This window comes from Larimichthys crocea, chromosome VII (assembly GCF_000972845.2).
Source record: "Larimichthys crocea isolate SSNF chromosome VII, L_crocea_2.0, whole genome shotgun sequence".
Taxonomy (NCBI): Eukaryota; Metazoa; Chordata; class Actinopteri; family Sciaenidae; genus Larimichthys; species Larimichthys crocea.
The window spans coordinates 5498250-5524263 of NC_040017.1; the positions used below are offsets into that span (position 1 = coordinate 5498250).

Genomic DNA, 26014 nt, shown 5'->3' on the forward strand with positions numbered 1-26014 from the left:
ATAAATTGTTAGAAGCAAGAAGAGGTGTTATTTATGTTATGATGCACAACATGTAGAATTGATCCAGATAGCAGGGTGACGAATGGGAGGGGAGGGGGTGGGATGCAAGGGACATCAGCTTTTGGTGAAGCACGCTAACAAACTGGTTAAAAACCTTCTGAGTTAGGGAGCCTTGTGTGTGAGTGATCTGACCCAAAGGAGCCTGGAAAATGAGAAAGGAACCGAGGATTGAGCCTTGTGGACAACAATTAGAGATTGGTGACTGAAAGGGTTCTTAAAGGGTTAGATGTGTCTTTCTTCATTTGATTTTCATTTAAAATACATACAAATTAATCTTTAAATACATGTAGATGCATTTTTCTTTGTCATGCTTTACACGGAAAAAGATTAATTGAAAAACTCATTTAAAAAAACAAACTCAATAGAAAACAGAAAGCTCAGTTTACAGTTTACAAGACAAGAGTGCCAAATTGCCTGTTGTGTGTCCATGCGGCTTCAGCCTACACTGAGATAACAAGACTTCTGCAAAAATCTCACTGAGGTCACTGAGGCTCGGTCTCTTGGATTTAGATGTGTGTCTATTTGGCCATTTACGATACTGGTGCTTGGAGACTCGCATAACAGCAATCATTTCTCACAATATGTTACACATCATGATCCAATGATGTCTTGTTGAATGTGATGTTACCAAAGAATTTGCAATTTAATACAAGCATTTCACAAAGGAAGCTACACAGGAAACAGAAAGTGAGGGATTGAAGTCAGAAAGACGGAATTGGGGTGGATCAAAGGATGGCAGGAATGATGGATGGATGGATGCAAGGCCTCTCACTGCATCAATCATCTAACCTGGAAGGTGGAAACTGGGGGAGGAGACGTGAAGTGAACGAGGGATTCATCGATACGTCTACATTCCAGGAAGAGGAAGGCAGAGAACTGATCTGAGACCTTACAGGAGCAGAATTAATTCAGAGAAGTCAGGCTGTGTGTGTGTGTGTGTGTGCGTGCGTGCGTGTGTGTGTGCGTGCGTGCGTGTGTGTGCGTGTGTGTGTGTGTGTGTGTGTGTGAGTGTGTTAAGTGTGTGTGTTGTACTCTCAAGGAGAAGCTAACCTAGTCTTCCAGTTATGGTGTACAGTTCTTTTAATTGGATCGAGAACATGACAAACCACCTGTCCTGAGGACACACACACATGTGCACACATGCGCACACACACACACACAATATAGACACTTTTCCTGTCTTTAAATGGTTTATATGACAGCTCTTCTGGATGTACATTTATCTGTGTATTTTGTGTGCATCTGTGTTGCAGTTTTGTGGTTGACATGTTTTCTCTGTTTTTGTGTGTGTGTGTGTGTGTGTGTGTGTGTCCACAGCACAGAAGTGGATGTACGGCGGTCTGGACAGTAACGTGTTTCTGCAGTATCTGGCCTGGGTCACTTACCCTGTAGTGCTCATCACCTTCTCGGCCGGCTTCACTCAGATTCTCGCCCCGCAGGCTGTTGGTACGACCGACACACACACAAACACACACACACACACACTCACACACACACACATATACAGTATAACACATGATCACTAAGGACACTTCATGCAGGGATGGTAGAATCACTTTAAAGTGTGTTGTATTGTGTGTATCAACAACTGATAATCAGTGAATATTTGTTCATCACATAAAAACATCAAATATTTGCTGGTTTTAGCCTCTCAAATGTGACGGCTGTCTTTTATATCATCGTAAATGTAATATTTCTGGGTTTTTGGTTGTAAAAGATGCCGCCCTCAGCATTTTTAGCATTTTTTCCGTATCTCTATATTTTGTACACTAAGCAGTTTATTGAGTAATGGAAAAATAATTGCTAGATTAATCATAACATGCTGCATGACACCCCCCCTGTATAGTATGCCTCCACGTTCAGAGTTGCAGTTTATTAAGACGTTCAGAGCCTGAAACTACAAAAAATAAATAAATGACAAATCTCTAAATTTAGCTCCTAAAACATCCGAAAAAGCAGCTGTGTGAAACAAAAAGGGGCTTCTCGCTCCGAACAAACTGCTACCACACAATGCAATTAGCAACATATAAACAGAACATCTGATCCTGAATTCATCATTTACAACTTTATAAAAAAGACTTGTCTATCGGCAGTTACTCACATGACAAAACAGAAAACAAGCAGCTGGCTCATTATTGGAAGATGACCCAGGATCAAATGGACAGGACAATAATTGTTTTCAGCTTAAAAACAATGATGACTTAATATGTAAAGTCTTCAGATTTGATGAGAGGATTTAACACTGAATTTAAAAATGATGAAATGCTCTTAAACCCGAACTGTATAAATACACGATGGATCCAAAGTTTTGCTGTATTTACATTCACAGATTTATGGAAGAGAGATATACATTGAATAATAATACAAATAACCGTGTGCCAGATTTAGGGCCCTCTGTTTACAGAATATGACTGAAATAAAAAATAGTATATCTATAACTAAGTTTTCATCAGTGTATAATCACCTAAAAATGAGAGTCGTCGTGTTTTTGTTACCTTAGAATGAGACTTTATATCTACGGATGCCATATGGTGGTTTCTACAGTAGCCCAAAACAGAAACAAACTAAATAACGGCTCTAGACAGGGACCATGCTCCTCCTTTGAGAGGAGAGGAGAGTAGAGGGTGAGTCGAGGGGTTTGGAATCGATACCTACACCGCTAGATGCCACCAAATCCTTCACACTGGACCTTTAAAATAATAAGCACATTATGATATTGAGTATACTTTAATAATAATTAATAGGTGGAAAGAAAATACATATTCAGAATCTTGGATCTTGCTGATGCATATTTTCCTTTATTATACATGCTGACATACTGGACTGAATTAACACGTCAGGCTGAACAGGAACAGAGCAAGATGAAACAAAATATCAGAGTGGTGTACCAAAAACAACACATTAAGATCAGCAGAATTTAATTCCTTAATTAACACTGATGTTTAAAATAGCAAATACCAGCATCGTGTGTGCGTGCGTGCGTGCGTGCGTGCGTGCGTGCGTGTGTGTGGTAGTTGCGACAGTGCAATATTACTTTGACAGACTGTAACTCTCCTCTTTTCCCCTGGGGGCTTCCTCTGCTTCAGGAGCAGTCGAGTGAAGGAGGGAAACCCTGTGCACAATTCAAAGCTGTAGTGTACTCTAAAATTCATGTTTGCTTTGTCTGAACTCGGTGCAGCACTCCATCAGGAGCCTGGAGTCATTTCAGCTGCAGACTTTACAGCCACTTCCTTTTTCCTTTCACTGAATTACTGTTTGAAACTAACTGTGTAGGCAGGACACAGAGCTTTGTTAGTTTTTCCTTTATTTTCAGCTCATTATGAAAAAGAGGCCACAGTCTGCTGTGGAAATGAAGACTAGTGGTATAAATATCAGTATGGGCGTATGTTATCAGATATGCGCCATACGTTTTTCCGTTATATGCGGTAGAACATTGGTGTCATTGCAAAGTTTATCGAGCAGAGTGAACCGTGACTTAGAATACTGTGGACGCAGCAGAGAAAGGATGCAAAGGATGCTCTCAGCAATGTCAGCCATCATTGATTGAAGATGTAACTTCTAAACTTCTTAGCATGTTAAATAATATTTAACTTAAATATACTTTATTAAAGTTATTTGTTTCAGAAAGCAGCCTTTTAAGCACGTTTGTATCATATCAGCGCACAACAGAAAAAGTCTATTTTCATCCCAGCTCAGCTGCCATACTGATAATCAGTGAATGTTTCCCCTTTAAATAAAAAAGTAGCATATCTCTCTGAAATGTCCCGTATTGTTTGAGCCCTACTTAAGACAATCAAAATGTTTAAAATGTAAAAAAATATATTTTTACTCTTTGCTCAAAATAGATAGAAGTCTGTCTCGATAGAACAAAATCGGTGTAGTGTAAAACAACATGATGTCTATTTTTATTGGGGAGAATATGTGCCAGGCTTAGAGACTTCCTGTAGTATTGTCATCACTGTGAGGTAGCCTGGGAACCAGCAGGGACTGGAGACAGGAAGTCACTGGTCCTGGCCAAGAAATAGTCCTACACACAACCTCCCCTAAAAAACCTCAACATATCTTTCTCACAGTTTGCTTTTTGCACAGGTAAAACAAATGATATATGTTTTTATTAGCACACTTTAGAGCTTCTGCTGGACAGATTTTGTCTGTTTCACAGAGGCTAACTGTTTCCACCTATTTCCACTCTTTGTGCTATGCTACGCTAACAGCTTCATGTTTACCGTACAGATATCATGATCGTGAACACGCATATCTCTCAAAATGTCACCCTATTGCTTTCAGGCCATATAAGTAATTGCGTGTGTGAGTGTGTGTTTTGTTAAAGTCAGTCATGTGAGCGCTCAGAGGTCAAGTGCTCAGCGTGTGGTAACATTTGTTGTAAGCGCCCACTGTGCTGCCTTTGCAGGTTCAGGTATTCCAGAGATGAAGACCATCCTGAGAGGAGTTGTGCTGAAGGAATACCTCACCTTCAAAACTTTTGTGGCCAAAGTCATCGGCCTCACCTGCGCTTTGGGCAGCGGCATGCCCCTGGGCAAGGAGGTAACACACACACAGACACACACACACACACACACACACACACACACACACACACACACACACACACACACACATATATATACCTTTTATGTGTATGCATCCATGTGTGCATGTCTTTTGAATGAAACTACCCTTTTGAATGGGAAGATGCACTATGCTGGGACGCCGTGTGACACACACACTGCACAGGCTGAGAACTCTGTCAATCAATGAGCCAATCAATACGTGAGTCATAAGACGGAGATGAAAAGCAAGCTGCTCAAACGTGTGTCGAGGAAAAACTTGATATTACTCACAGATATGCTCGTGTTTTTGTGTCTTTCTGTCACTGATACACACAAAGTGTCAATCGCAGGACCATCTCATGAATTCAACTTTGCTTCTTTACGTTAGCAGTGCTAACACTGACCAACATTTAACGGTTATTAACAGTCTGAGTCATTCATTGACTCTTCATTTGTGATAAAGTCCAGACAGGCACCGAGCTGCCATCAGGTTTAAATGACAGCTAACACTGCATGCAGAATAAACCTTCAGTATTAGAGCACAGAATACCATCTGTCTGCAGCTTTAGTTCAAATTGACTCACTCAGACGAGTTCATTGTCAGTCATCAGAAGTGCAGGAACACTGGCAGAGCGGCTTGAAATTCAGATTTTACAGCAGCCTACATCACGCCTGGAGTCAGTGCATATATATATATATACAGAACTAACATGTACATGATCTTCCCAGAGAAACACAACTCCACCCAGGTTCGTTGACATTCCAGTTCCTTACATCCCTGCAACATGAATTACAAATGATGCATAAATGGCACATGATGGGCAGATATGTTCAGGTTCCAGTCGAGAGCAGCGAGTGAGGAATCTGGAGATGGGGGAAGAATCTGTGCAGTGAAATTTCAGATCCCAAAGGGAGGGAGGAGAGTGTTTGTGTAGAGATGTTAGGATCCCCAGCATACATATGCAGATGTTGTTTGTGTCTTGTGCATTCGTTTGTATGTATGTGTGTGAGCAGTCGTAATCCACACTACATTACCCACAGTGTTTTTCAGCAAAAACACTTTTAGATAAGTATGGCATCCCCCAAAAGACTGCCTAGCCTGAAGACTTGTGTGCACACACACACACACACACACACACACACACACACACACACACACAAACACACACATATACACACACATACACACACAATGCATCCTACTGCAGCCGCATCCACAGTTTGGATACAGCTCTGCCCCCTGATCTCCTTTTAACATGAGCATCACTTTTCTGATGTGATGCTTTCATTTTAATCATTTTAGTTCCACTTTGAAGTTCATGCCCAGAATTTTAATATTCACTTTAGACGTTGTTGTTGTTATTGTTGAGTTTTTAAGTGCTATCTTATGTGACACACAACAAAGAGGAGGCCAGAGTGCTTTAAAAAAAAAAAAAAACTTAACTGTACCCGCTCTTTAAGTCTTCTTCCCATCTTCTTCCTCTCAGGGTCCTTTCGTACACATCGCCAGTTTGTGTGCAGCTCTCCTCAGCAAGTTCATGTCCCTGTTTGGAGGAATTTATGAGGTTAGTCTTTTTCTTTTCTTGCTCCCTTCCTCTCCCATTCTCTGTCACTCTTTCTCCATTTTGCTCAACTGCTCAGTTGAAGGAACTATATGTGAAAGATGTCATATCATCTATTATATGCACATTTATTTTATTATTTCACATATACAATGCACACTTCACAATATTAAAAAAAACAGTCTAGCAGCCTGTATACAGTTTGTCTTATTGGTGAAGGTTGTTGTGGCCAAAACCCTGGGGCTGAATAATGCACTGCCTATGTAGTTTTTCTTGTAATATTCAACATTAATATTCTCCTAAAAAGACAAAATAAAGTACAATGATACAACAATACATTAAGAATACAGAAGTTTACATAATATTTATTTTTGTTATATTTCTATTATGTAAAGCACCAAAACTTTGACTACATACTATTTTCTTTACTTAATTGTCTTACTTGTTTATTTTTCTTCAAAATATTTAAATAGCTTAAAAGCATTCATCCATGTGTCCCCCTGAGGATTAACGGCTTCAGTGCTCCAGTAAAAACATGTCACCATACTGCACACCAGATTAATACATGGATACTCTCTCTCTCTGCAAGTGGTTTTAACTGCAACCTGGCTACATAAACTTTTTTTTTAAATGAAAAATCAAAAAATTGTACACTAATTAAAAAAAAGATAGTAAGAGTGTACAGAGAAATGTGTAAGTCCAATATTCACTCTTTTATCTCTGTTTTCTGTCTCCACTAGCTCCTGAGGGAAATATCTGACTCTAAATCCTCAACTAATTTCACAAACCTGTAGCTAACTGTGTCCATCTGCTGTTTGGTGCTGAGCAGGTAGTGCACAGTGTGTTTTTAGAGCTTATTCTCTGAAGACGGCTGCCTGCTCTACAATGAGGGGCAATGAGAGTGAGTCAAATCAGTGAAGTTGCCGGCCATGCAGAAGTTGACACAGCTCAAGTGATTTTGCATCAATTCCTTCATCATCAAAAATTAATCTGGATTGCAGCAGGTTTTATCGTCGGGCAGTGCTGACAAAATAAGAATGTAAGAGTAAAAAGGGAAGGAGAAAAACAAGGGAGCAATCGTTTTATGTGTTTGAGTGTGATTGAGAGGGAGAGGAAAGATACAGAGAGATGAAGGACGAGATGAATCACCAGAGAAAGGGTAGGAAAGAAATGAGAACAAATATGAGTGTAGGCAATCATTTCTGACACTGATGGGACAGACGAAGGATGCAGCCTGATGCTTCTTTATTTTTTTTACACTGCACAACTGTCTGTTTGGGTCTGACCTCAGAGCCGTGAGTTTCAACACTTAACAAAAGGCCTTTTGTTTTGAGTTAGTTTCCCTTTATTTGTCCCTCTATTATGTGTTCAAAAAATGGAACACAAAATGCAAATGTTGTTCTTCTTTTTATTTTTTCATCCCGTGTAAAGTCAACAACCAGTGATAACCCATTTTAGAAATGTTTAATCAGTCTGTTATTTGTCAGCAAATTGGATCTTTTTCATCTTCAAAACCATTTCTGCCCGGAGAGAGATGGAGCGAGATGGAGATGAAAATTTAAGTAGGGGAAGGAAGAGAAGGATGGAAAAGATGCAGATTGAGGAGGGGAAAAGGAAAGCAAAATCTTCTTCATCATCTCCTCCTCCTTTCCCTACTTTCTTTTCCTCAGTCTCCTCTGTACTTTAGGATAGGAGTCCTGGAGCCTGACTTTTATCTCTCTCCTTTCTGAAGATGTGAGCGCCTCTCCTGGGGGATAAAATGGTGGGAAGATGGGAGGGAGGCCAATGAGAAACAGACTGGTTAGTGCCAGAGCCCCAGAGTCCCCACGCTGCATCCACAGTATGACCTGAAACTAAAAGATGATTGAAGTTGATGTTATGAATCAACTGCATTAGCAAAACTGAACCTGATGCAAAGGTGATTTGGAGGATCAACTGGATTGACCATCCACATTCAGAGAGTGAACAGAGTAACAGTCCAAACACAGGCGTGGGAAATCTGATGATTTTTGAATAAGACTGTGATCTAAGACATCCACTGTTCAGTGTAGTGCAGTAGAAAGAAAGTGCACAGAAGTCCATGATATCGCATGCTGTTTTATTGGAGCTTGATCGAGAAGAAGAATTTATTAATACACTTGTTACGGCATGATGTCGCTTCAATACTAAAGATGCTGTCCTCAACTACAATCCTCAATACAACAACTTGATGTCCATAAATTGTCATACTCAATACATGTTTACCCCAGTGTTCAACATTATCTGTCTCTGTAGAGGCCTCTACATTATGTACCTATCTTGTTTGTCTAGTGAGTGTGACAACCCTATGCTCTGACATCGGTCACCATAGTAATGATCAGAATAGTGCCTGCTTTCAGCTGCTCTGTATCTCAAGGAGAAGAAGTCAGTGACCCCATTACAATCTAAGATGTAACACTGTCCCTACAATGACCTAAAGACAAGAATATGCTTGACCCTGTGTAATCCCATATGTGCCAAACTAGAATAAAACATGTCAAACATTGAACCCATGGGCTTTCATAAAGTTTCCACCAGATTTTACAGTCTGACCACAGGGAGTATTACTAAAGTCCCACAGTGATGGTAGGTAGTAAGGTCCAGGTGACAGTCTGCATTCCCAGTAAGCCCTTCAATTGAAATGTCAAAATACTACCATTAGTGGTACTCTAGAATGACAGGTAGCAGCATTGAAGTGTGATTTGACACCCCTATGGCCTCATTTGTTGGCACCTACAAAAACTGTTACACATCAATGCTAAACAGTAAATCTGTTTAATGATCTGACAGCGCTATGGTTACGGTTGTGTTAGGTTTAGGCACAAAAACTTAATTAAGTCAGGAGCAGGTCATGGTTTAGATTAAAATAATTACTTAATTAAGGTTAGGGGACCTCCGTTGTCATGGTTACAGTAATAATAATGTGTCTGAGATTGCAGAATTGCTCTAGAGTCACTCTAGAGTCCCCCCAACAAGCAAGAGTCATCATTACTTTGACCACCAGAGGTTTTTAACAGAAACATAGTTCAGTTGGGGAACTGTTAGATGGGATTGAGGTCAGGGCTCAGTGCACACCAGCCAAGCTCGTCCACACTAAACTCAGAAGTCATTTCTTTATGGATGTGTTGAAACAGAGGGCCCTCCACAAACTGTTGTCTAAAGTATACTGTCGCGTTTAAAGATTTGCCTTAAATGGAAGAAAGGGGTCAAGCCCAAATTATAAAACACAGCCCCAGAGTGTATTTGGACATTGGCCATATATTATAATATAAGAACTAATTATTTCTAGATACATTTTAGACAACTATTTCAAGGCTAATTGGAAACACATTTTAACATCAAACCTCGGAGATGCCTGAAGAATTACATAATGAAAGTTTCCTCAGTCAGAAATATGAAGCAATTTCAAAAAGTCACTGGTTAGGACAAAATGTCCTGGGGTAATAACACAGCATATGAAATATGAATAGTTCAGTCAAACAAAGAGCAGCTTTTTATTCTCCAGATAAGTTCCAAAACTGAGTTAGAAAATAAATGAACTCTTAACTTACAAAATGAGGTACATGAAACCTAATAAAACACATAAAACATCCATCCGCCCATTTTCCACCGTTTATCCTTATCAGGGAGCCAGTCCCAGCTGACACCGGGGGAAGTGTGAGGTTGCCAGGTTCATCACAGGGCTTACACATACAGACAAACAACCATCACGCTCACATTGACACTTACTGCCAATTAACCTGTTGAGTGCATGTCTTTGGACCCCAGCCTGGGTTTGAACCGCAAACGTTATTGTTGTGAGGTGCAACATATATAAATAGATCAAACACATCAGATATGATGAAGACAGTCCGACCATGTTGGACGTGGCTTTTGGACATCTGAATGTCCATCCAGAGAAAAAACTCTAAAACACCATGAGCCTTTGAAATTACAGTCTTGGAGAAAATGTGCGGCGCATCAGACAGACAGATTATTATTTTCAAATTCTTGCTCATCTGTAGGATGCACTGTGATCTTCCTATTGAAAACAATCTATGTTGACATTTACCTTATATACACACAAACACAGAGTTCAGTTTTTAATATTTCCATCTGCCTGTTGACCTTTTTATCTTTCTTCAATCATCATCATCATCATCATCATCTCCTTTCAACCCCCCTGTTACACTTTCCCGCTCTCCCCTCCCTCTCTAGAGCGTTGTGCTGCATTTTATTGCATATTAATGCTGTGTGTGTGTGTGTGTGTGTGTGAAGTGTCCCTCTGCAGCAGTATCCTGTCCTCTTCAGAGTTTGTAGTAGAGTGTGCTAATGTATCCCGTGGGCTGTAAAAAGCAGCTCTTTGTTTCAGCATGCTGAACACTAAAAACTGCACACGTGTTCCTCACACACACGTCGCTGTCTAAAAAAAGGCAGACACGTGTCAGCTGATTGAGCGTAATTGTTTTGGCTGAAACTCTGGGGACTTTGTTAATTAAGCTGGCTGTTGCATAATCAGATTTATATTTGTTAAATCTCACAGTGATGCAAAGTAATGCTTGGTAGTGACGGCAAAACGTGTTATTCATATTTTCTGAGAAGCTTAACTTTATCTCTTACTTCCATACTTCCTGAAGGAGCCCTGGACTAAGGTAATTCAGTCTCCTTTTCCCAGCATGCCTTACTTTGCAGTCATTTTCAAGTTGATTTAAAAATAGCTAAATATTATTCTAGTATCCAGTCACTGGAACAGTTTCCTTTTTATTTATTTATTTTAAAATCATCACATCATATGCTGGTATATTCTATATCAGCTTGTTTCCACAGTAAAATGTATTCAAACCCAAGAATATTTGGACCTGTGTTTTTTTTTTTTTAATGCCTCCCCTTATTCCTTCAAATAGAACTGTTTTTGATGTTTTGTGCATAATTTCAGGCACATATCTCAAAAAATGTAGCTTCACATAGTTCACAAGTTTTTCAAATCAGTGATTAAGGTGATTTAGCATTCACCTGTTCTTTTTTTATACATATGGAAATATTCATATATATATATATATATATATAATCTATTATATATATAATATATTATTATTATATCTATATATATAGAAAATTCACAAGTGATCTGCACTGTTTGAGTCATGTACAAATAGTTTCCTATCCTAACCATCCAGGGGGAAACCTGCAGCTTAACTTAGGTTATAATAATGTAATCTAATTTATTCATTTTTTCTTTTTATGTTTGAAAGAAAGTTTTTCAAAATAAGAGACAACACAAAAGAAAAATGCAAACGTAAAAACTTTATATTCTATATATATATTCTTTCCATCATTTTGTTGTGGCTCACTTTGGCATAATTATTATTATTATTTTCTACAATAACATGGCTGCTGTGGCAGTTGTTTCTTCCTTTTCTCCTCTAGCCTCACTGCTAAACCTAAGCTCTGCAGTGTTAAAAGCTTCTTTTTTACTTTTGTTTGACTTTTATAGGAATAAAAATTAGCCATCAATGAGGTAGCCTTATGCACCTACTGTATGTGGGGCCTTCAAGTAGGCCGATGATCTGATTAACACACGCCTCCAAGTGCACAGGTGGCACTTATTGAGTGGAAAAGAGCAGTTTATGTAAAGTTTGCTTAATATGACTTTGAATGCACGCTCAAAAAACAACCTGAGGAATAAAACTACAGGGTGAGTTAGTGTAAGAACAGGACAATGCGTGACGTTCAATGTTTGGATGCACAACGTGTGTGATTTGATGCGATCAGATGATTGTCATTATACAGAAAGTGGTGAGATAGGTCATATTTTTTAGAGTGTCTGTCCCTGTACAGTACTTGTGAAAATGTTCAGCAAACTTCCTGGAAAAAGTCATTTAAACTTCAAAGAAGTGGAAATATTCCAGCCTATAGAATTTTTAAAAAGTATTCATTCAAGATTAACATGTTTTGCAGTGTAAGCTGTATTTGCAATATCTTTCTTGACCACCCCTTTATATTACTCTGTCTTTCTCCATCTTTCTGTGTGTGTGTGTGTGTGTGTGTGTATATCTATATATATACATATATATGTAAGCAGCAGTACAGCATGCTAATCAGACTTTCCCACTGTAAGTTTGTAAGACCAGGATAAGCCACTGAGTGTACAGTCAAAGGAGAAGTACACACACACACTTACACACACTAACCTGTCTTTATCACTGCCATGCTGGCTGAAGGAAACCAGTCTCATAGGAATGAAGGTAAGTAAGATCAGGCATGTCAAAAAAGGGCCCTCTGACCTGCAGTCATTCAGTTCAGCCTTTTCATTTATTCTGGCTCACTTCTTGTAAGACTGCAACTCCTCATCTGATCACAGCCTCATCATTATTCTCAGGCAACGCGTTATGGATGGTGTTGGAATGGACTGTGTGGTTACAGATGCTCTTTGAATGCTTTTAAAGCATGATTTTTGCTTTGTGAAAAAAAAATCTTTTCTGCAGTCAGTAGTTTAAAGAGATTGTCGGCATAGTTTCCAAAAAAGTTGGAATGCTGTGTAAAATGTGAATAAAGATGGAATGCAATGATTTGAAAATCCTTTTCACACCATACTCAAATCCACTTCAAATGTTCAAACTGATAAAATAGTTTTCTGTAAATACACGCTCATTTACGATAACTATACACTCATTTGATGCCTGCAACACATTCCAAAAAAGTTGGGACAGGATCACTAAAAGATAGTGAAAGCTGAGGAACATTCCACAGGTTAACAGGTAATTATGATTGGCTATGAAAGGGGCAAGGTTGGAAAAGAACTTTCTCAGTGCACAGTTGCACAGACTTTATGGATTTCACCATCTACAAAATTCGTAATATCATTAAAAGATTTAGAGAATCCAGCACCTAAGGAGCAAGGCCGAAAACCAACATTAAACGCTCATGTTCGCCGCCTTCTTGGGACCCAAGCTGGTTTCACACTGTGGAAATCATGGACGTTGTGTCCTCCAAGCTAAATTTAAAGCGTCCCATCTTTTTTGTGATTAGAGGTATGTTATGTTTAATATTTAATGTGTTCTGCAGACTGAAATGTAACCGTGTGTGTCTGTGTGTGTCTGTGTGTGTCTGTGTGTGTCTGTGTGTGTGTGTGTGTGTCTTTCAGAATGAATCGAGAAACATTGAGATGCTGGCAGCAGCCTGTGCTGTGGGAGTGGGCTGCTGTTTTGCTGCCCCCATAGGAGGTAATTCTTCAGATATAAACAATGTCTGTCTGTACACCTGATATCGTCTCCTGTTAAACCTAGGACTTTATTACATGCTAGTACAAGTACATAGACAATATGAGTTTGTGTGAGTGGCATCATTTAGTTTGTTGTACAGCTCATTGTAATACCAAAAACAGTCTGTCGCTACATACAGTATCTGTGCTTGTGGTGTAATTTTGGATTGAAAAATAAAGATTACATCCCAACAACTGAGACAAGGTACTGGTCTTGACAGCTAGACAAGTAAAACCTAACCCTTCCTCACCCAGAAATGTCACTTGAACTAATTTAAGGTCCTGTGTACTCATACTTCGAATGTCACATATTTATGTATTGCAGTTGTTTGGCAATAACACCATCATCACTCCATTACATAAACTTTTTGTACTGTGTTAATGACCCTGACGTTTGTGAATACCTTTATCACGTGTAGTACACAATGGGCAAAATATGACTGATCAATTTTAACATTTAAATGATATGTTGTGTTCCAGGTGTGTTGTTCAGTATTGAAGTAACGTCCACGTTCTTTGCGGTGAGGAACTATTGGAGAGGTTTCTTTGCTGCTACCTTCAGTGCCTTCATCTTCAGAGTACTGGCTGTTTGGAACCGAGACGAAGGTAAAGTGGACTTTTTTTTTTCTAAATGAATTAAGAAAAACTGTTCTTGAGAAAGAACATCCATATTTGGACTCACTTGGACCTTTACAATTCACAATATAGAAACCTTTTTTTAAAAACCAGTGTCTGTAAATAAATATTCTTCTTCCTTCACTCTTATTTCCAAAATAGTGTTGATCACAGGGCACAGGCATTGAAAGATGAACTCTAATCTTGCACAGCCTCACGTTTGTCTCATTAAGCTCACATAGAAAAAGAAAAGGCCTTTCTCACAGTGGACATTTTGTCATAGCAGAAAACAAAAGGTGTGATTGCTGACATTTACGTTGGCTCCATTCCATTTGAGTGTCCATGTCAAGCCAACATTCGGTCAACATTTAGAATATCAGCCCTCTGGACTTAGAGCACTGAAATGGATTGACCCAGCATTAATGGTTTTAATGACACTTTTCTTGCCGTGCATGACGTGTCAAAATGTCTATAATGATCAATGAGCAAAGAACAAAGACACGTAGACTGTGACAGCAGGAAACAAAGTTTCAGTTTCCAGGGATGGATGTTCAAACTTTCAGCCAATCCAGAGGCTTCCTCACGATTTCCAGTGTCTTGTTAAAGCAAGTTTTTGACAACAGGACTGTGTCAGCGTAGGAGTTTCGATCTGCACCTCCACAACGACCTGAACTTTTTGTTTACTCCTCACTAGTTACCTTCAATTAGGAACAGAACTTGAACCCTTGACCAGTGCACTGCATCTGATTGCAGGACCCATAGATCTTGTTCTGGATCTTGTCTCATGATTTGGATGATTGCTTTGGCAGTGGTTCGCTCTCGTTCCTCACTCCTACTGTACTTTGTGTTTCTCCAGAGACCATCACAGCCCTTTTTAAAACCCGTTTCCGGCTAGACTTTCCCTTTGACCTCCAGGAGCTTCCTGCCTTCGCTGTCATTGGGTAAGTCACGATCAGTCAATTTATAATTTCACAAATAAATTAAAAAAATAAATAAATAAAGGGATAGTTCGAGTTTTTTAAGGTGAGGTTGTATGAGGTACAATAACAGTAGACAGTAGATAGTGGTCAGCAAGGATCCCGGCACAGAAGCACAGCTATCCACACAGGGTCAGCAGAAAAACCTATTCTAGCCACATAAAAAATGCACCAACTCAAAAAAAAATCTATTTCTGTTCAAGTGTTTGCTGAATGTTTTCACTGCTTTACCTTTACACAACCAACATACAACCAAACATGCCCTTTTATAAATAATTCCTCATGAGACAGTGGTAAAAAAACAAACATTTTTTGATGTAATGGTATCCAAATGAACACAGATTTCATTGGCCCGAGAAGTCCAAAGAAAGTTCTAATAGATTCAAACACTGACTCATTATTTTTGGTCCATCCGGTTGTTCTGACAGGTATTCCCATTTGCAGAGACTGCAGCATTAATTCAGATGTTATTCAGTAGCTGCTCTCTGTAGCCTGTGAAGGTGTTACTTCAGGGTAGCCTGCGTGAGTCACCTAACATGGATAATTCAGCCCGCAACAGTTGCTGGCGCACTAAGGCATGTCTTATTTTATCCTGCTGTAGCCTGAGGGCTCCTCTATGACTGTGAACGAGACCACGGGCTCCTGGAAGGAAACTGGTGGAGAGAAGGAGGGATGCTCTCCCTCCCCCTCCTCCCCTCTCTCTCTCTCTCTCTCTCTCTCTCTCTGTGTAACTCTGCGTAGGCTCCCCAAGAGAAGAAAATCCCTCTCTTCTTTCTCATCTTTTGTTCTTTCTTTTTTTTTGCACAGAGGTGTGAACACCCACTGCTACACCAGTGGCTTGCGCATACAGTACTTTTAACACTGCCTCCAGAGAGAGGGAGCGCTTAGCCCCAGTTTTACACTCTGCTTTAGTGTGTACGTGTGCACTGGCACGTCTGTGTGTGTGTGAGGGGGAGGTGGTGTGTCGGCGTGGTTTCTATCTTTCCTGCCAATAGCTGTCAGGCAGAGAAAGTCGGTCAGTGTCTCAGTCAAGTAGGCCAGAAAGAGTTAGTTGAGCGCTCCATGCTGCCAAGGGCACGTCTTTGAAGAGTCACACACTCTTCTACTCACTGTTGACACCCTTAGGGTTAAGCAGTTTGCCATTGTTGTGATGACTGTCCAATGACAGCCTTCAACCTCACACCAATGGAGCATTTTCACTACAGCCTCATTGTACTGTGGTTACAACAAATGCATTTTCAGGTTTGTGAAGCAGTGAACTCCAACATGATTCTTTCTTCACGCAGTGTTGTTCATCATGTCACCTGTGAGGTCTAACAACCTACATGGAATGCCTTTCCTTTCTCATAAAATGTAAATACAAGTTGATAACAATGAAACAAGTTGATTTTCTCTTTGGTAAGCGAAGGAGTTCAAGTATCTTGTAGGCTTGTTCACAAGTGATGGGAAAATGGAGCACGAGATGGACCCGTGCTGGATCTGCAGTATTGAGGACGTTGTACTGGGCCGTTGCCAGAAGGCGAAGCTCCAGATTTTTCTGTCTATCTATGTTTCAACCCTCATCTATGGTCATGAGTTTTGGCTAGTGACCAAAAGAATTAGATTAGAATTAGAATTAGATTGTGGATACAAGCAGCTAAAATTAGTTTCCTTCGGAGGGTGGCTGGGCTCAGCCTTAGATATGGTAAGGAGCTTAGACACCTCGGAGAAGGGTCGCTGCTCCTTGCATTGGAAGGAGCCAGCTGAGGTGGTTTGGGCCTCCTGGGCACATTCTTTTGAAGGTGTTCTGGGCACATCCAACAGGCAGGAGACACCAGGGAAGACCCAGAATTCACAGGAGGGACTATGTAGCCCATCTGGCCTGGGAACGTCTTGGGATCCCCCAGGAGGAGCTGGAATGCAGTGCTAGGGAGAAGGACCCATCTTTTGCTATGCTGCCAACTGATAAGGGAGATAGTGTGAAACCGTCAGTGGGAATCTGTGTTGTGTAACCTCTGGGCTTTATCTGTGTGCACATTTGTCCTCATGCATGCACTTGTAGAGTAGTTTGAATATAGGGATAAAAACCTCCACAGGGAACCCTAAAGGATAAGGCTGACAATAGTGTATATGTGTCTATCAAGACCTTTAAGGAGCCGAGACATCTTTACCTGACCATGCCTCTAACTTCGCACGACTGAACTGTACCCTAACCCCGAACCACCACAAATGTATTATTATTTTTTTTTAAATCTACAACTACAAAGCACAAATGAACGCATGCATGCTGTTTTTTCTTTAACTGCACAACGGGAGCAAAGACTCGCCCATCTTCCCGTTCATTATTTATTCAGAGATATTTGACAGAATTAATAATGCAGCAAGATACATTTATAAGCATTAGGTTGTCTGCAGAGCTGTCTGAGTCTATTCTTTTTCTCTCTACCTTTCTCTCCCTCAAACTGGCATGAAGAGGACTCCCACTGAGCTTTTAAATGCATGCTTATGTAAACCTCTTCAACTTTGACACCCCCACACATCCCCATTTATCTCTATGCTCGCTCTCTCTCTGTGTTCATTTTTCATCTCTAGTATGTTTCCTTTCAGTCTATGTCTTTTCTCTCTCTTGTTCCTCTGTATCTGAAGCATATCCCTCCTACGTGTTCAGTGGACTCCTTCAGTCACAGTTTTGCACGTTTCATTCAGTCATGTGGATCGCATCTACCCTAAATATGATTCAGCAGCATTACATTATGCATCTATCACTGACGTCCACCTCCACCGTACTCCACTCATGATTGATGCTTCAGTTTGTTGAAGCTTAGACTCATTTATCCCATTCTGTTTCAATTTGATTACCCACAATGCATTTTTATGCCAAGTAGAAAAATGCGTCCAAACTCTTTCTGTGTGTGTGTGTGTGTGTGTGTGTGTGTGTGTGTGTGTGTCTCAGTATTGCCAGTGGTTTCGGCGGGGCTTTGTTTGTCTACCTGAACCGACTGATCGTCCAGTTCATCAGGAAACAGAAGGCCATCAACAGATTCCTCATGAAGAAGTAAGTCTAACCAGCTGTGGGAAGTAACTAAGTACATTTACTCAAGTACTGTAGTATACTTGAGTGTTATTCTGAGGTGCATTTTGGAGGCATTTGAACAAAATACTCCATTTACTTGAATGTTATAATTACAGAGTGGTTATTCTGCTGTTCCATAGTACTTTTAGTTTTTCTATTGTAAGTACATTTTGCTAACAAGTAAAAGTCTAATTCCCAATCCAGGACTTTGAGATCATTTGTGTGAGTATTTTTACAGAGATGTTGGTGACTTGACATTGAAACATCTAAAATACTAGAGTCAGATTTATTTTCCAGCCTATTATGATGTGTAATATGTGGCTTCTTGGAGGAGAGAACTCGCTGCTTTTCTTTATCATACATCACTGTACAGTGATGAGTCAAACAAAACAACACGTAAAGAGTCTGTAAAGTTGTAAAAAAAAAATTTCATTATTTTGTTATATCTTATCCATTAGATGATTTATCAGCAGATTAACAGACAATAAAAACTCTCATTAGTTTATAGTGAAAACAATAGAAGATTTGCAGTAACCACCATGTTCATACATGAAGGTATTTTTGGTCAATGGAGTTCAAGTTCATTATTTGTTATATCATGATCTGTGAGTGTGAAGCAGCCTATTCCTTTTTGTTGATGTGATGAAGATCACACACACACACCTACAGTTCAACATGTCCACGTCCAGCAGGGCGTTGTTGTAAAAGAGCACAGAAACCAAGTCTACCCAGTATACACGATGCTACCCTGTATACATATAAATGAACATACATGTGCTATTCAGGTGATTTTATAGGTTATCAACACACAGCACAGTTTACAGCGTGAATATAACGCCAGTGTTCTTCCATTAGTCTGAACCCTTGCTGCAGTGACATTAATAATTGAAGACTGCTGTGTTAACTCGCTCATTTACACTCTGAACAGTGTTAAACTGAGCGCTCTATTTGATTCAGTGTATTGATGTCAAGTAAATGTGCAGCATTTTTCACTGGGGTGTAACACACCTTTGCAAATAATAATTTTTGTCTTTAATACGCTCACTGTCTGCCCTGTTCTCTCCCTCAGACGTCTGCTGTACCCTGCACTGGTCACTTTACTTGTTTCCACACTAACGTTTCCCCCCGGCTTTGGACAGTTTATGGCAGGCAAGGTAGGTTCTGCACATGCCCACTCGACAGATGTCATTATTATTATTATTTTTTTTTTTTATATACACACCTCACTGTAATTCAAAACTGTAGCAGAAAGCCTGTGGCATTATGGGCCTTCTACCTGTCGACATAATGTATCTGTTACGTATTCAGTCTGCAGCAACACACACACACACACACACACACACACACACACACACACAACGCTCACATCATGTGAACTTTTCCTCACTCCATGTGAAAACTCTCAGCACCCTCCGAGCATCGTTTGTATTTCTTACGTGACATATTGTTACGGTCTGTGTGCCACGGCACAGAGCAGCTGTGTAATGATCCATTTTAGATCATTATATTGTTTCATAACATCCTGATTACTATTCATGTGTGTGTGATTGTTTTTTTAATACTCACAGCACTGGGCAAAATGTGCTTTTGTGTGTGTCATCTGTGCACACTGGAGACCAGGATGAGCGTACTGTCCCTTTGCTCCTGGGATGACTCATAATGTGTGTGTGTGTGTGTGACATTTCTCTCCAATTTCACCCCCTTCATCTCTCTAATTATCAGAATTAGAAATGGAATATTCTGTGCTTCCTCAAGCCGTACACACACAAATACACACCTTGTTTCTCAGTTTTGGATCCTAATGAGGGGGTGAGTCAGGCGTCTGAAGCTCTAAATCTTCCTACAGTGACCCGCTCCTCTCAAAGCCACCCTCCTCTTGAGAGCTTACTCAGAGTCCTGCATCTTAAATCCATCTGTCTTGTCCCAAACTCCCCAGTCATCATTTCTCTCACATTATCGCCACCAGCTTTCCCCGGCTTTAAAACATCATCTTTACACTTCACCCCTCCTGCTATCGTAAATCTTCGGTGACGTCTTTCATCATCTACACATTCTGACATGATATATGCGCTTTGCGTTTGGGGTGTTTTGATGAGATTCCTAGAAACATGCACCTTGCTGAGCATGCAGTATTTGCATTTGAACTGAAAGTAACGGTGGTCTGTGAGACAGCTTTGTGACACTCAGCTCTATCTGTCATCTTCACATGATGACCCCTCTGTCTCTGCATGAATCTCTGAATGCCTCTCAGACATATCTGCTGTACATAGATGAAGGCACACCACCTTTAGCTGAACAGCTGATCCTCTCAGTCAAACCGACTACACACCATGACATCTACATAGAAAATGACTCCTTATGTCTTGCTCCTACCAGTCTTGCGAGAAACTGAAGAGTCATGACAGATGACTGACTAACCTTCTCTGATCACGTTGCCTCTTTTGCCTGGTCGTGCCACTTTGCACTTCACAACATAAAAAAAAAAAAAACTTGTCTCCTGATACATTACTTGATTACTGTAACACCCTCCTGACGGGCCTTCCAGCCTGCACAGTGAAACCCTTTCAGATGATTCAGAATGTGGCTGCGCGCCTGATTTTGTGTTGCTCCACTGCTCATCAAGCTCCGACATTAAATTCAAATTACTAATGCTTGCCTACAAAGTAGTCTCCGGTTCTGCACCCACCTACTTGAACACCCTTATACAGGCATGTTACCTCACGACCATTGTGCTCATCCTGTGTTGGTGGAATGTGCTTCCAGTTCCTACTAGATCAGGGCCATCCCTCTCTACCTTCAAAAATCTCCTGAAGACCTCCAGCTCTATAAATCTATCCCCCTCTACACCTGTCACAGTACTTACTGCTGCACTAACATGACCTTGTCGCACTGTACCTTGATTGTTTCCTTTTTTTTGTAAGTCACTTTTAATAAAAGTGTCAGTGCTTTAACATGAATTATTAGATGATGATATGATATCACTTCCTGTGGCTTTTAGCTAACCCAGAAGGAGTCTCTGGTGACGTTACTGGACAACCGGACATGGGCCAAACAGGGCATCGCTGAGGAGTTTGACTACATCGGACACTCTCAAGCCTGGAAACACCCGCAAGTCAACGTCTTCGTCACCCTGGTCCTCTTCATCGTCATGAAGGTAGGAGAGAAAAACCTTTTTAATTGTATCAGTAAAAATTGTGATAAGATAAAAGATCCCACACTGGGGAAATACACAGCAGCTTGAGGTGGATTAGAAATGACTCATAAGTAGGAAACGTCCATATAGAAGAAAGTCATGAAGTCATGTTGGTGTTAAAGAGTCTGACAGCTGAACTCCTTCTTACATGGTGGGAGTAGCACAATAGAGCACATTGTAAAAATCGACTTATCTTCAAGCACTTTTCACCTCTGTACATTCGATCCTTCCTTTCTGGTGGCTCCATAGGCAGTGAAGATAAATGAAGGTCACAAGGAGAGTGTGACTTGAACATGAATGTATAATAAACGTGAGGGTTCTGCCCTTTTTTATTCGATACCAGACCTGGGCTAATGGGGAAGTATTGGAACGGAGCCCATCTCTTCTTGTCAGTGGTGAAGAACAAAGGGAGACCATGTTGGAAAACGGCTTATCTCCCCCCTCGCTGTGTTACCAAGTTATGTTCCCGGTCGGCCATTAAAAGTTTCATTCCACTCCGATGCCGTATCGCTGAGTGAAAGCGCTGATGGGATGCATATCTTCATACCTCACTGTTACACTTTGTGTGTTCCCGAGAACATTGTGAACAATCGCAGCTCAGCCTGTCCTGTTTGATAACAGAGGTTAAATAAAAGGTGTTCAATAAAAGCAATTGAATCCAGCCAGGATGGGTTTATGAGGACACTATGATGTGATTTGCAGTAAGTACTGAAACTGGAAAGTAAAAAAAGCAAGTCTAAGGTTAGATTATGATGGCCGGTTCTTCTTTAAATCAACTCTGAAGCAAGCGGATCTCTTAGCAAATGTTTTCTTTATCTGTGAACAGAAAAGTCCGGTCACAGCCGCTCGTCTGTAACCACCGCTGACAGTCGCTTTTGCTGGACAAAATGGCAAATGTGACCTGCAGCATTATTTGTGAGGGAAAAGACACATCCCTCTGTGACGTCGCACTACAGCCACAAGAGGACTGTGTTTTTTTGTTGTTGGAGACAGAGGACAGAGAGGTGACTCTCACAAAATGACCTCATGTCACATGTGTTTCAAGAAAATGTATGTTTGCAACGATTAGGTCTGGATATTTTATTCATTCATTCATTCATTCATTCATTGACTGTGGTCATTTGCATAAAGGTGCATAAGAGAAATATCTAAAGATGACTCTTTTTAAAGTACAAAGCATGAATGTGTTCACAAGCAGATAACATAACTATGATATACACTGTCTGTCCATATTCTCGAAATCTACCATTTCTCAGAAAGTGTGTTTTTCAGTTATGCTTCAAACATTTTGTGCGTACCATTTTAAGGGCAAAGCAGCTTTTTCGACAAGCATTGAGGTTGTTGACGCAATCGAGGTGAGGCAAGGAGACGCAGTGCAGGGTCAGAGTGTGAAGAGAAATAATAAAGTACTGCAAAGCACAAGATCTGTTCAAAACACTGTAAGGATTGGATTTGTTTTTCTGTCTTAGTTCGTCATCTTAGCACACACAGTTAGCGGCCACTTTGTCATCGTTCCAGTACAGCAAGATGACTGTCCCACAAGGTCCTGATGGCAGGCACAGAGGCAAACAAACAACCTGAGGTTTTTTGTGATTAAACGGATCAGTATCTGGCTTAACTGAACAAAAACAAAAAAAAACATCACTGTGATATAAAGTATTGGAACCAGGCACACTGCACCTTTGGCCTCAGTGGAAAGAAACAAACTGAACAGTTACTCTATACTCACTTTCCTCTGGCCACCCGTCTTCCTGTTTCTCTTTTGGATTCAATAACAAGAAGAGAAGTTTAGGAGCCCAGATGAACTGTTACTGGTTACTGATGAAGGGCGGCCAAGAGGAGAGCGCCGCTCGCGTTGCTATTAGATTGGCTTTTTTTGTGTCACCCTTATTTATTCGGTTTGCTCTGTTCAGCTGAAATGAAAAGTCCTTTTACGAATACAAAAAAGCACAGAGGGGTTGTAAATCTACCCTCACTGCATCAAGAGCTCTTTGCTGTACAAAGGCAGCCACGCAGAAGAAGAAGTGTAAATAGGTGCAGAATAGAAGTGGGTTATGTGACTACAGTATGTATGCGTGTGTGTGTGAATACATACATAGGCAGTTGGCTGCAGGCGGTGTTACAGAAAGCATTTTAAAATATGTTTTTCTGAACTGTAACTGCTACTCTACTTGACTTTAACATAACTTGATTTACAGGGAAACTACACTAATGTAAAATGCAGATTAAACTTAAGTTGCACAGGAAATGAAGGTAAAAAACTTTTAATTTGAAGTCCGTGGATGGTAAAGTGAGACTATGTAACTGAAAGAACAAACACTTTCTCTCTCTTATGAATGAAAAGCCACATTCATAAGCAATAAATCATACTCCTGCTCTGTGTAAACACTAATGAGGTTTGCTGATAGTGCCTACTTATGTCTGCTATGACCACAGAGACAACTTTCCAGAGAGCAGAACAGCTCTCACCCTCTCAACTTCACTTTATTCTGTATCTCAACAGAAAGCAGAATTACAATAAAGTGCCATATACTGTACGTTGACAGTGACAGCACATAAATAATGCTATGTTTACCTTAAATTTTGGTATTCCTAATTCCACATCTGTTGTGTGATTTGAAAGCTCATGTGAACACTTTTACATCATGAAGATATGAAGGTTTACATTTGAGAACACCATGCAAGTGCAACCAGTCTTTGTGGTTATAAATAACATTAATTGTATTTATTTGTTATATTACCTTGAGATGTCGTGTAGATGGTGTTGACTCTATCTATTATATAACTATTATTTTTCAGTATGTATCATTATCGTCAGTATACGTTTTTATTAAGGCTTTTCCAACAGAATAACATTTAGTATTTAATGAGACAATCCAGAGTGGCAACCTGGAGCTGGAAGCACGAAAGTGCCAAAAACTGCAGTTCCTCACATGGCCACTTGAGGCTGGCTCCAGAAGTGAGTCAGTCTCCATAAGTCCCCATCTTAAAATGTCCAACTTCACAGCAGAAATAAACATGTTTACAGCCTGGTACAAAAAACAGTTTTGGTCTCTATAGCTAATTTCCCTGTTCATGACAGCTGTACTGAGGGTGAATTTTTATATAACTCACCTGTTCAAATGATATTAAGGCTTAACGTTATGCATAATTAACAGTGAGGCAGCTTTGATTGACAGGTGGGTGGCTTGTCACTTGGCTTGTTTGAGCACCCAGGTGTCATTCGGTCTGCCTTAGGTTCACCGTTGATCCACGTATTTGCTGAACTCACAGATGTCACAGATGTCCATTCTTTTACTGCCAGTGGACAATCCCCATCAAAACTATTACGAAGAAAGCCAGATATGTTTATATCCTTCCGATAGGGCCCAAACGTAACCAAATAAACCCACCTGGATTAATAAAGATTTATTACATAACTCTTTTTTTTTTTGCCAAAAATACTTAAAGTGGGTTGATGAAGTTAACTCCACTTCATGTAAAAACAAATAATCTTGGATAAAATAGATTAGTTGAGCTGAACTGCTGCCAAGCAACCCGCACTGCAAAACGTGATTAAACACAGTGAAATGAGCACCAACACGGGCCAGAAGCTCCGGTGTCAAAGTTATGTAAGCGCAGAACTGATGGTGTGACAGTGTGTACCGTAGTAATGGCAGGAACTGACTCACTGTGTCTTTATCATTGTTTGTGAGCAGTCTCTCTCTGTCCACAGCTCAAACTAATGAAACCTATTTTGATGACTTCATGAAGCCAGTGTCGAATGTTCTCTCATTGCTGTCTATGCGTGTGTTTCACTCCCGTCCCGCTTCTGTCCTTTAGCCAAACGTTCTGATGGCTCTCGGCGTCACTGCTTTTAGTGTGACATCTAACCTCTGTGTTTGTGTGTGTTCATCTTCTATGCGCGTGTAGTGTTACCAAAGACAAATGCAGCTTTTCCCATATGTGACACAGAGGTGAGATGTGTGCACTGTAAGGACAAAAACACACAAAGCACACACGCTTATCTAACTTTAATCACCCACCTGCACAAATCTCATCGAGCCCCTCTCACCATCTATCTGTGGGCATGCACTGACTCACATCCTCTCTCTCTCTCACACTTTTACACACACACACAGCATTCAAAGTGAGGCTGTAATAGCTCTGTCTAATTACAGCCTTTGGTTTTCCCTGGATTCAGCCTGGTGATTTTCAAAGGGGAGATTGCTCTCTCCCTCTCCTTCTTGGTAATGAATGGTTCTTTTATCCGACATGGCAGCCATCTTGTCTTGTTGCTCCTTTTCATGCCGACACTTCTGGAAGCCTCTCATTTCCAGTTGCTGAAACATTTGAAAGTGAAGGTGCACGGAAAGGAAGGAAGCGTCAGGAAGTCCGTGTCGGCGGGTCAGCAAACGGTGCTGCTATAAATGCTTGGTACAGTACAAAGCAGGGACAAAGAATGCATCCTCACTGAGAAGTTCACTGCACCTGTGAAGATGTTAGCTAAAGTATTGCTGAGAAAGTTTTTGTGTATTTGTAACACTTGAAAACACACTCTCTCTCACTCACACACACCTGCAAACTATTTTGACATGCTTTGTAGTTAAAAGCTATTTTTAGTGGTCTGCAATTATGCACATCAACAACTCTGTGTGGAATGCGTTTATTAATACAGGTGTGTGTGTGTGTGTGTGTGTGTGTGTGTGTGTGTGTGTGTGTGTGTGTGTGTGTGTGTGTGTGTGTGTGTGTGTGTGTGTGTGTCCTA

At 40.5% G+C, this 26014-nt stretch overlaps 1 protein-coding gene across 5 annotated transcripts in view; it reads left to right on the forward strand.

Annotated features, from left to right (window-relative positions):
• The window catches only part of clcn2c (chloride channel 2c), a 160136-nt gene that overhangs the window by 80626 nt on the left and 53496 nt on the right, over positions 1–26014 (forward strand). For all 5 annotated transcript variants that reach the window (XM_019270105.2, XM_019270106.2, XM_019270108.2 and 2 more), the window contains 9 exons: positions 1378–1506; positions 4472–4605; positions 6098–6175; positions 13314–13392; positions 13911–14036; positions 14902–14986; positions 17955–18056; positions 19144–19228; positions 21073–21228. In XM_019270105.2, the coding sequence (XP_019125650.1) occupies positions 1378–1506; positions 4472–4605; positions 6098–6175; positions 13314–13392; positions 13911–14036; positions 14902–14986; positions 17955–18056; positions 19144–19228; positions 21073–21228 (974 nt within the window). The remainder of the gene's footprint in view (positions 1–1377; positions 1507–4471; positions 4606–6097; positions 6176–13313; positions 13393–13910; positions 14037–14901; positions 14987–17954; positions 18057–19143; positions 19229–21072; positions 21229–26014) is intronic.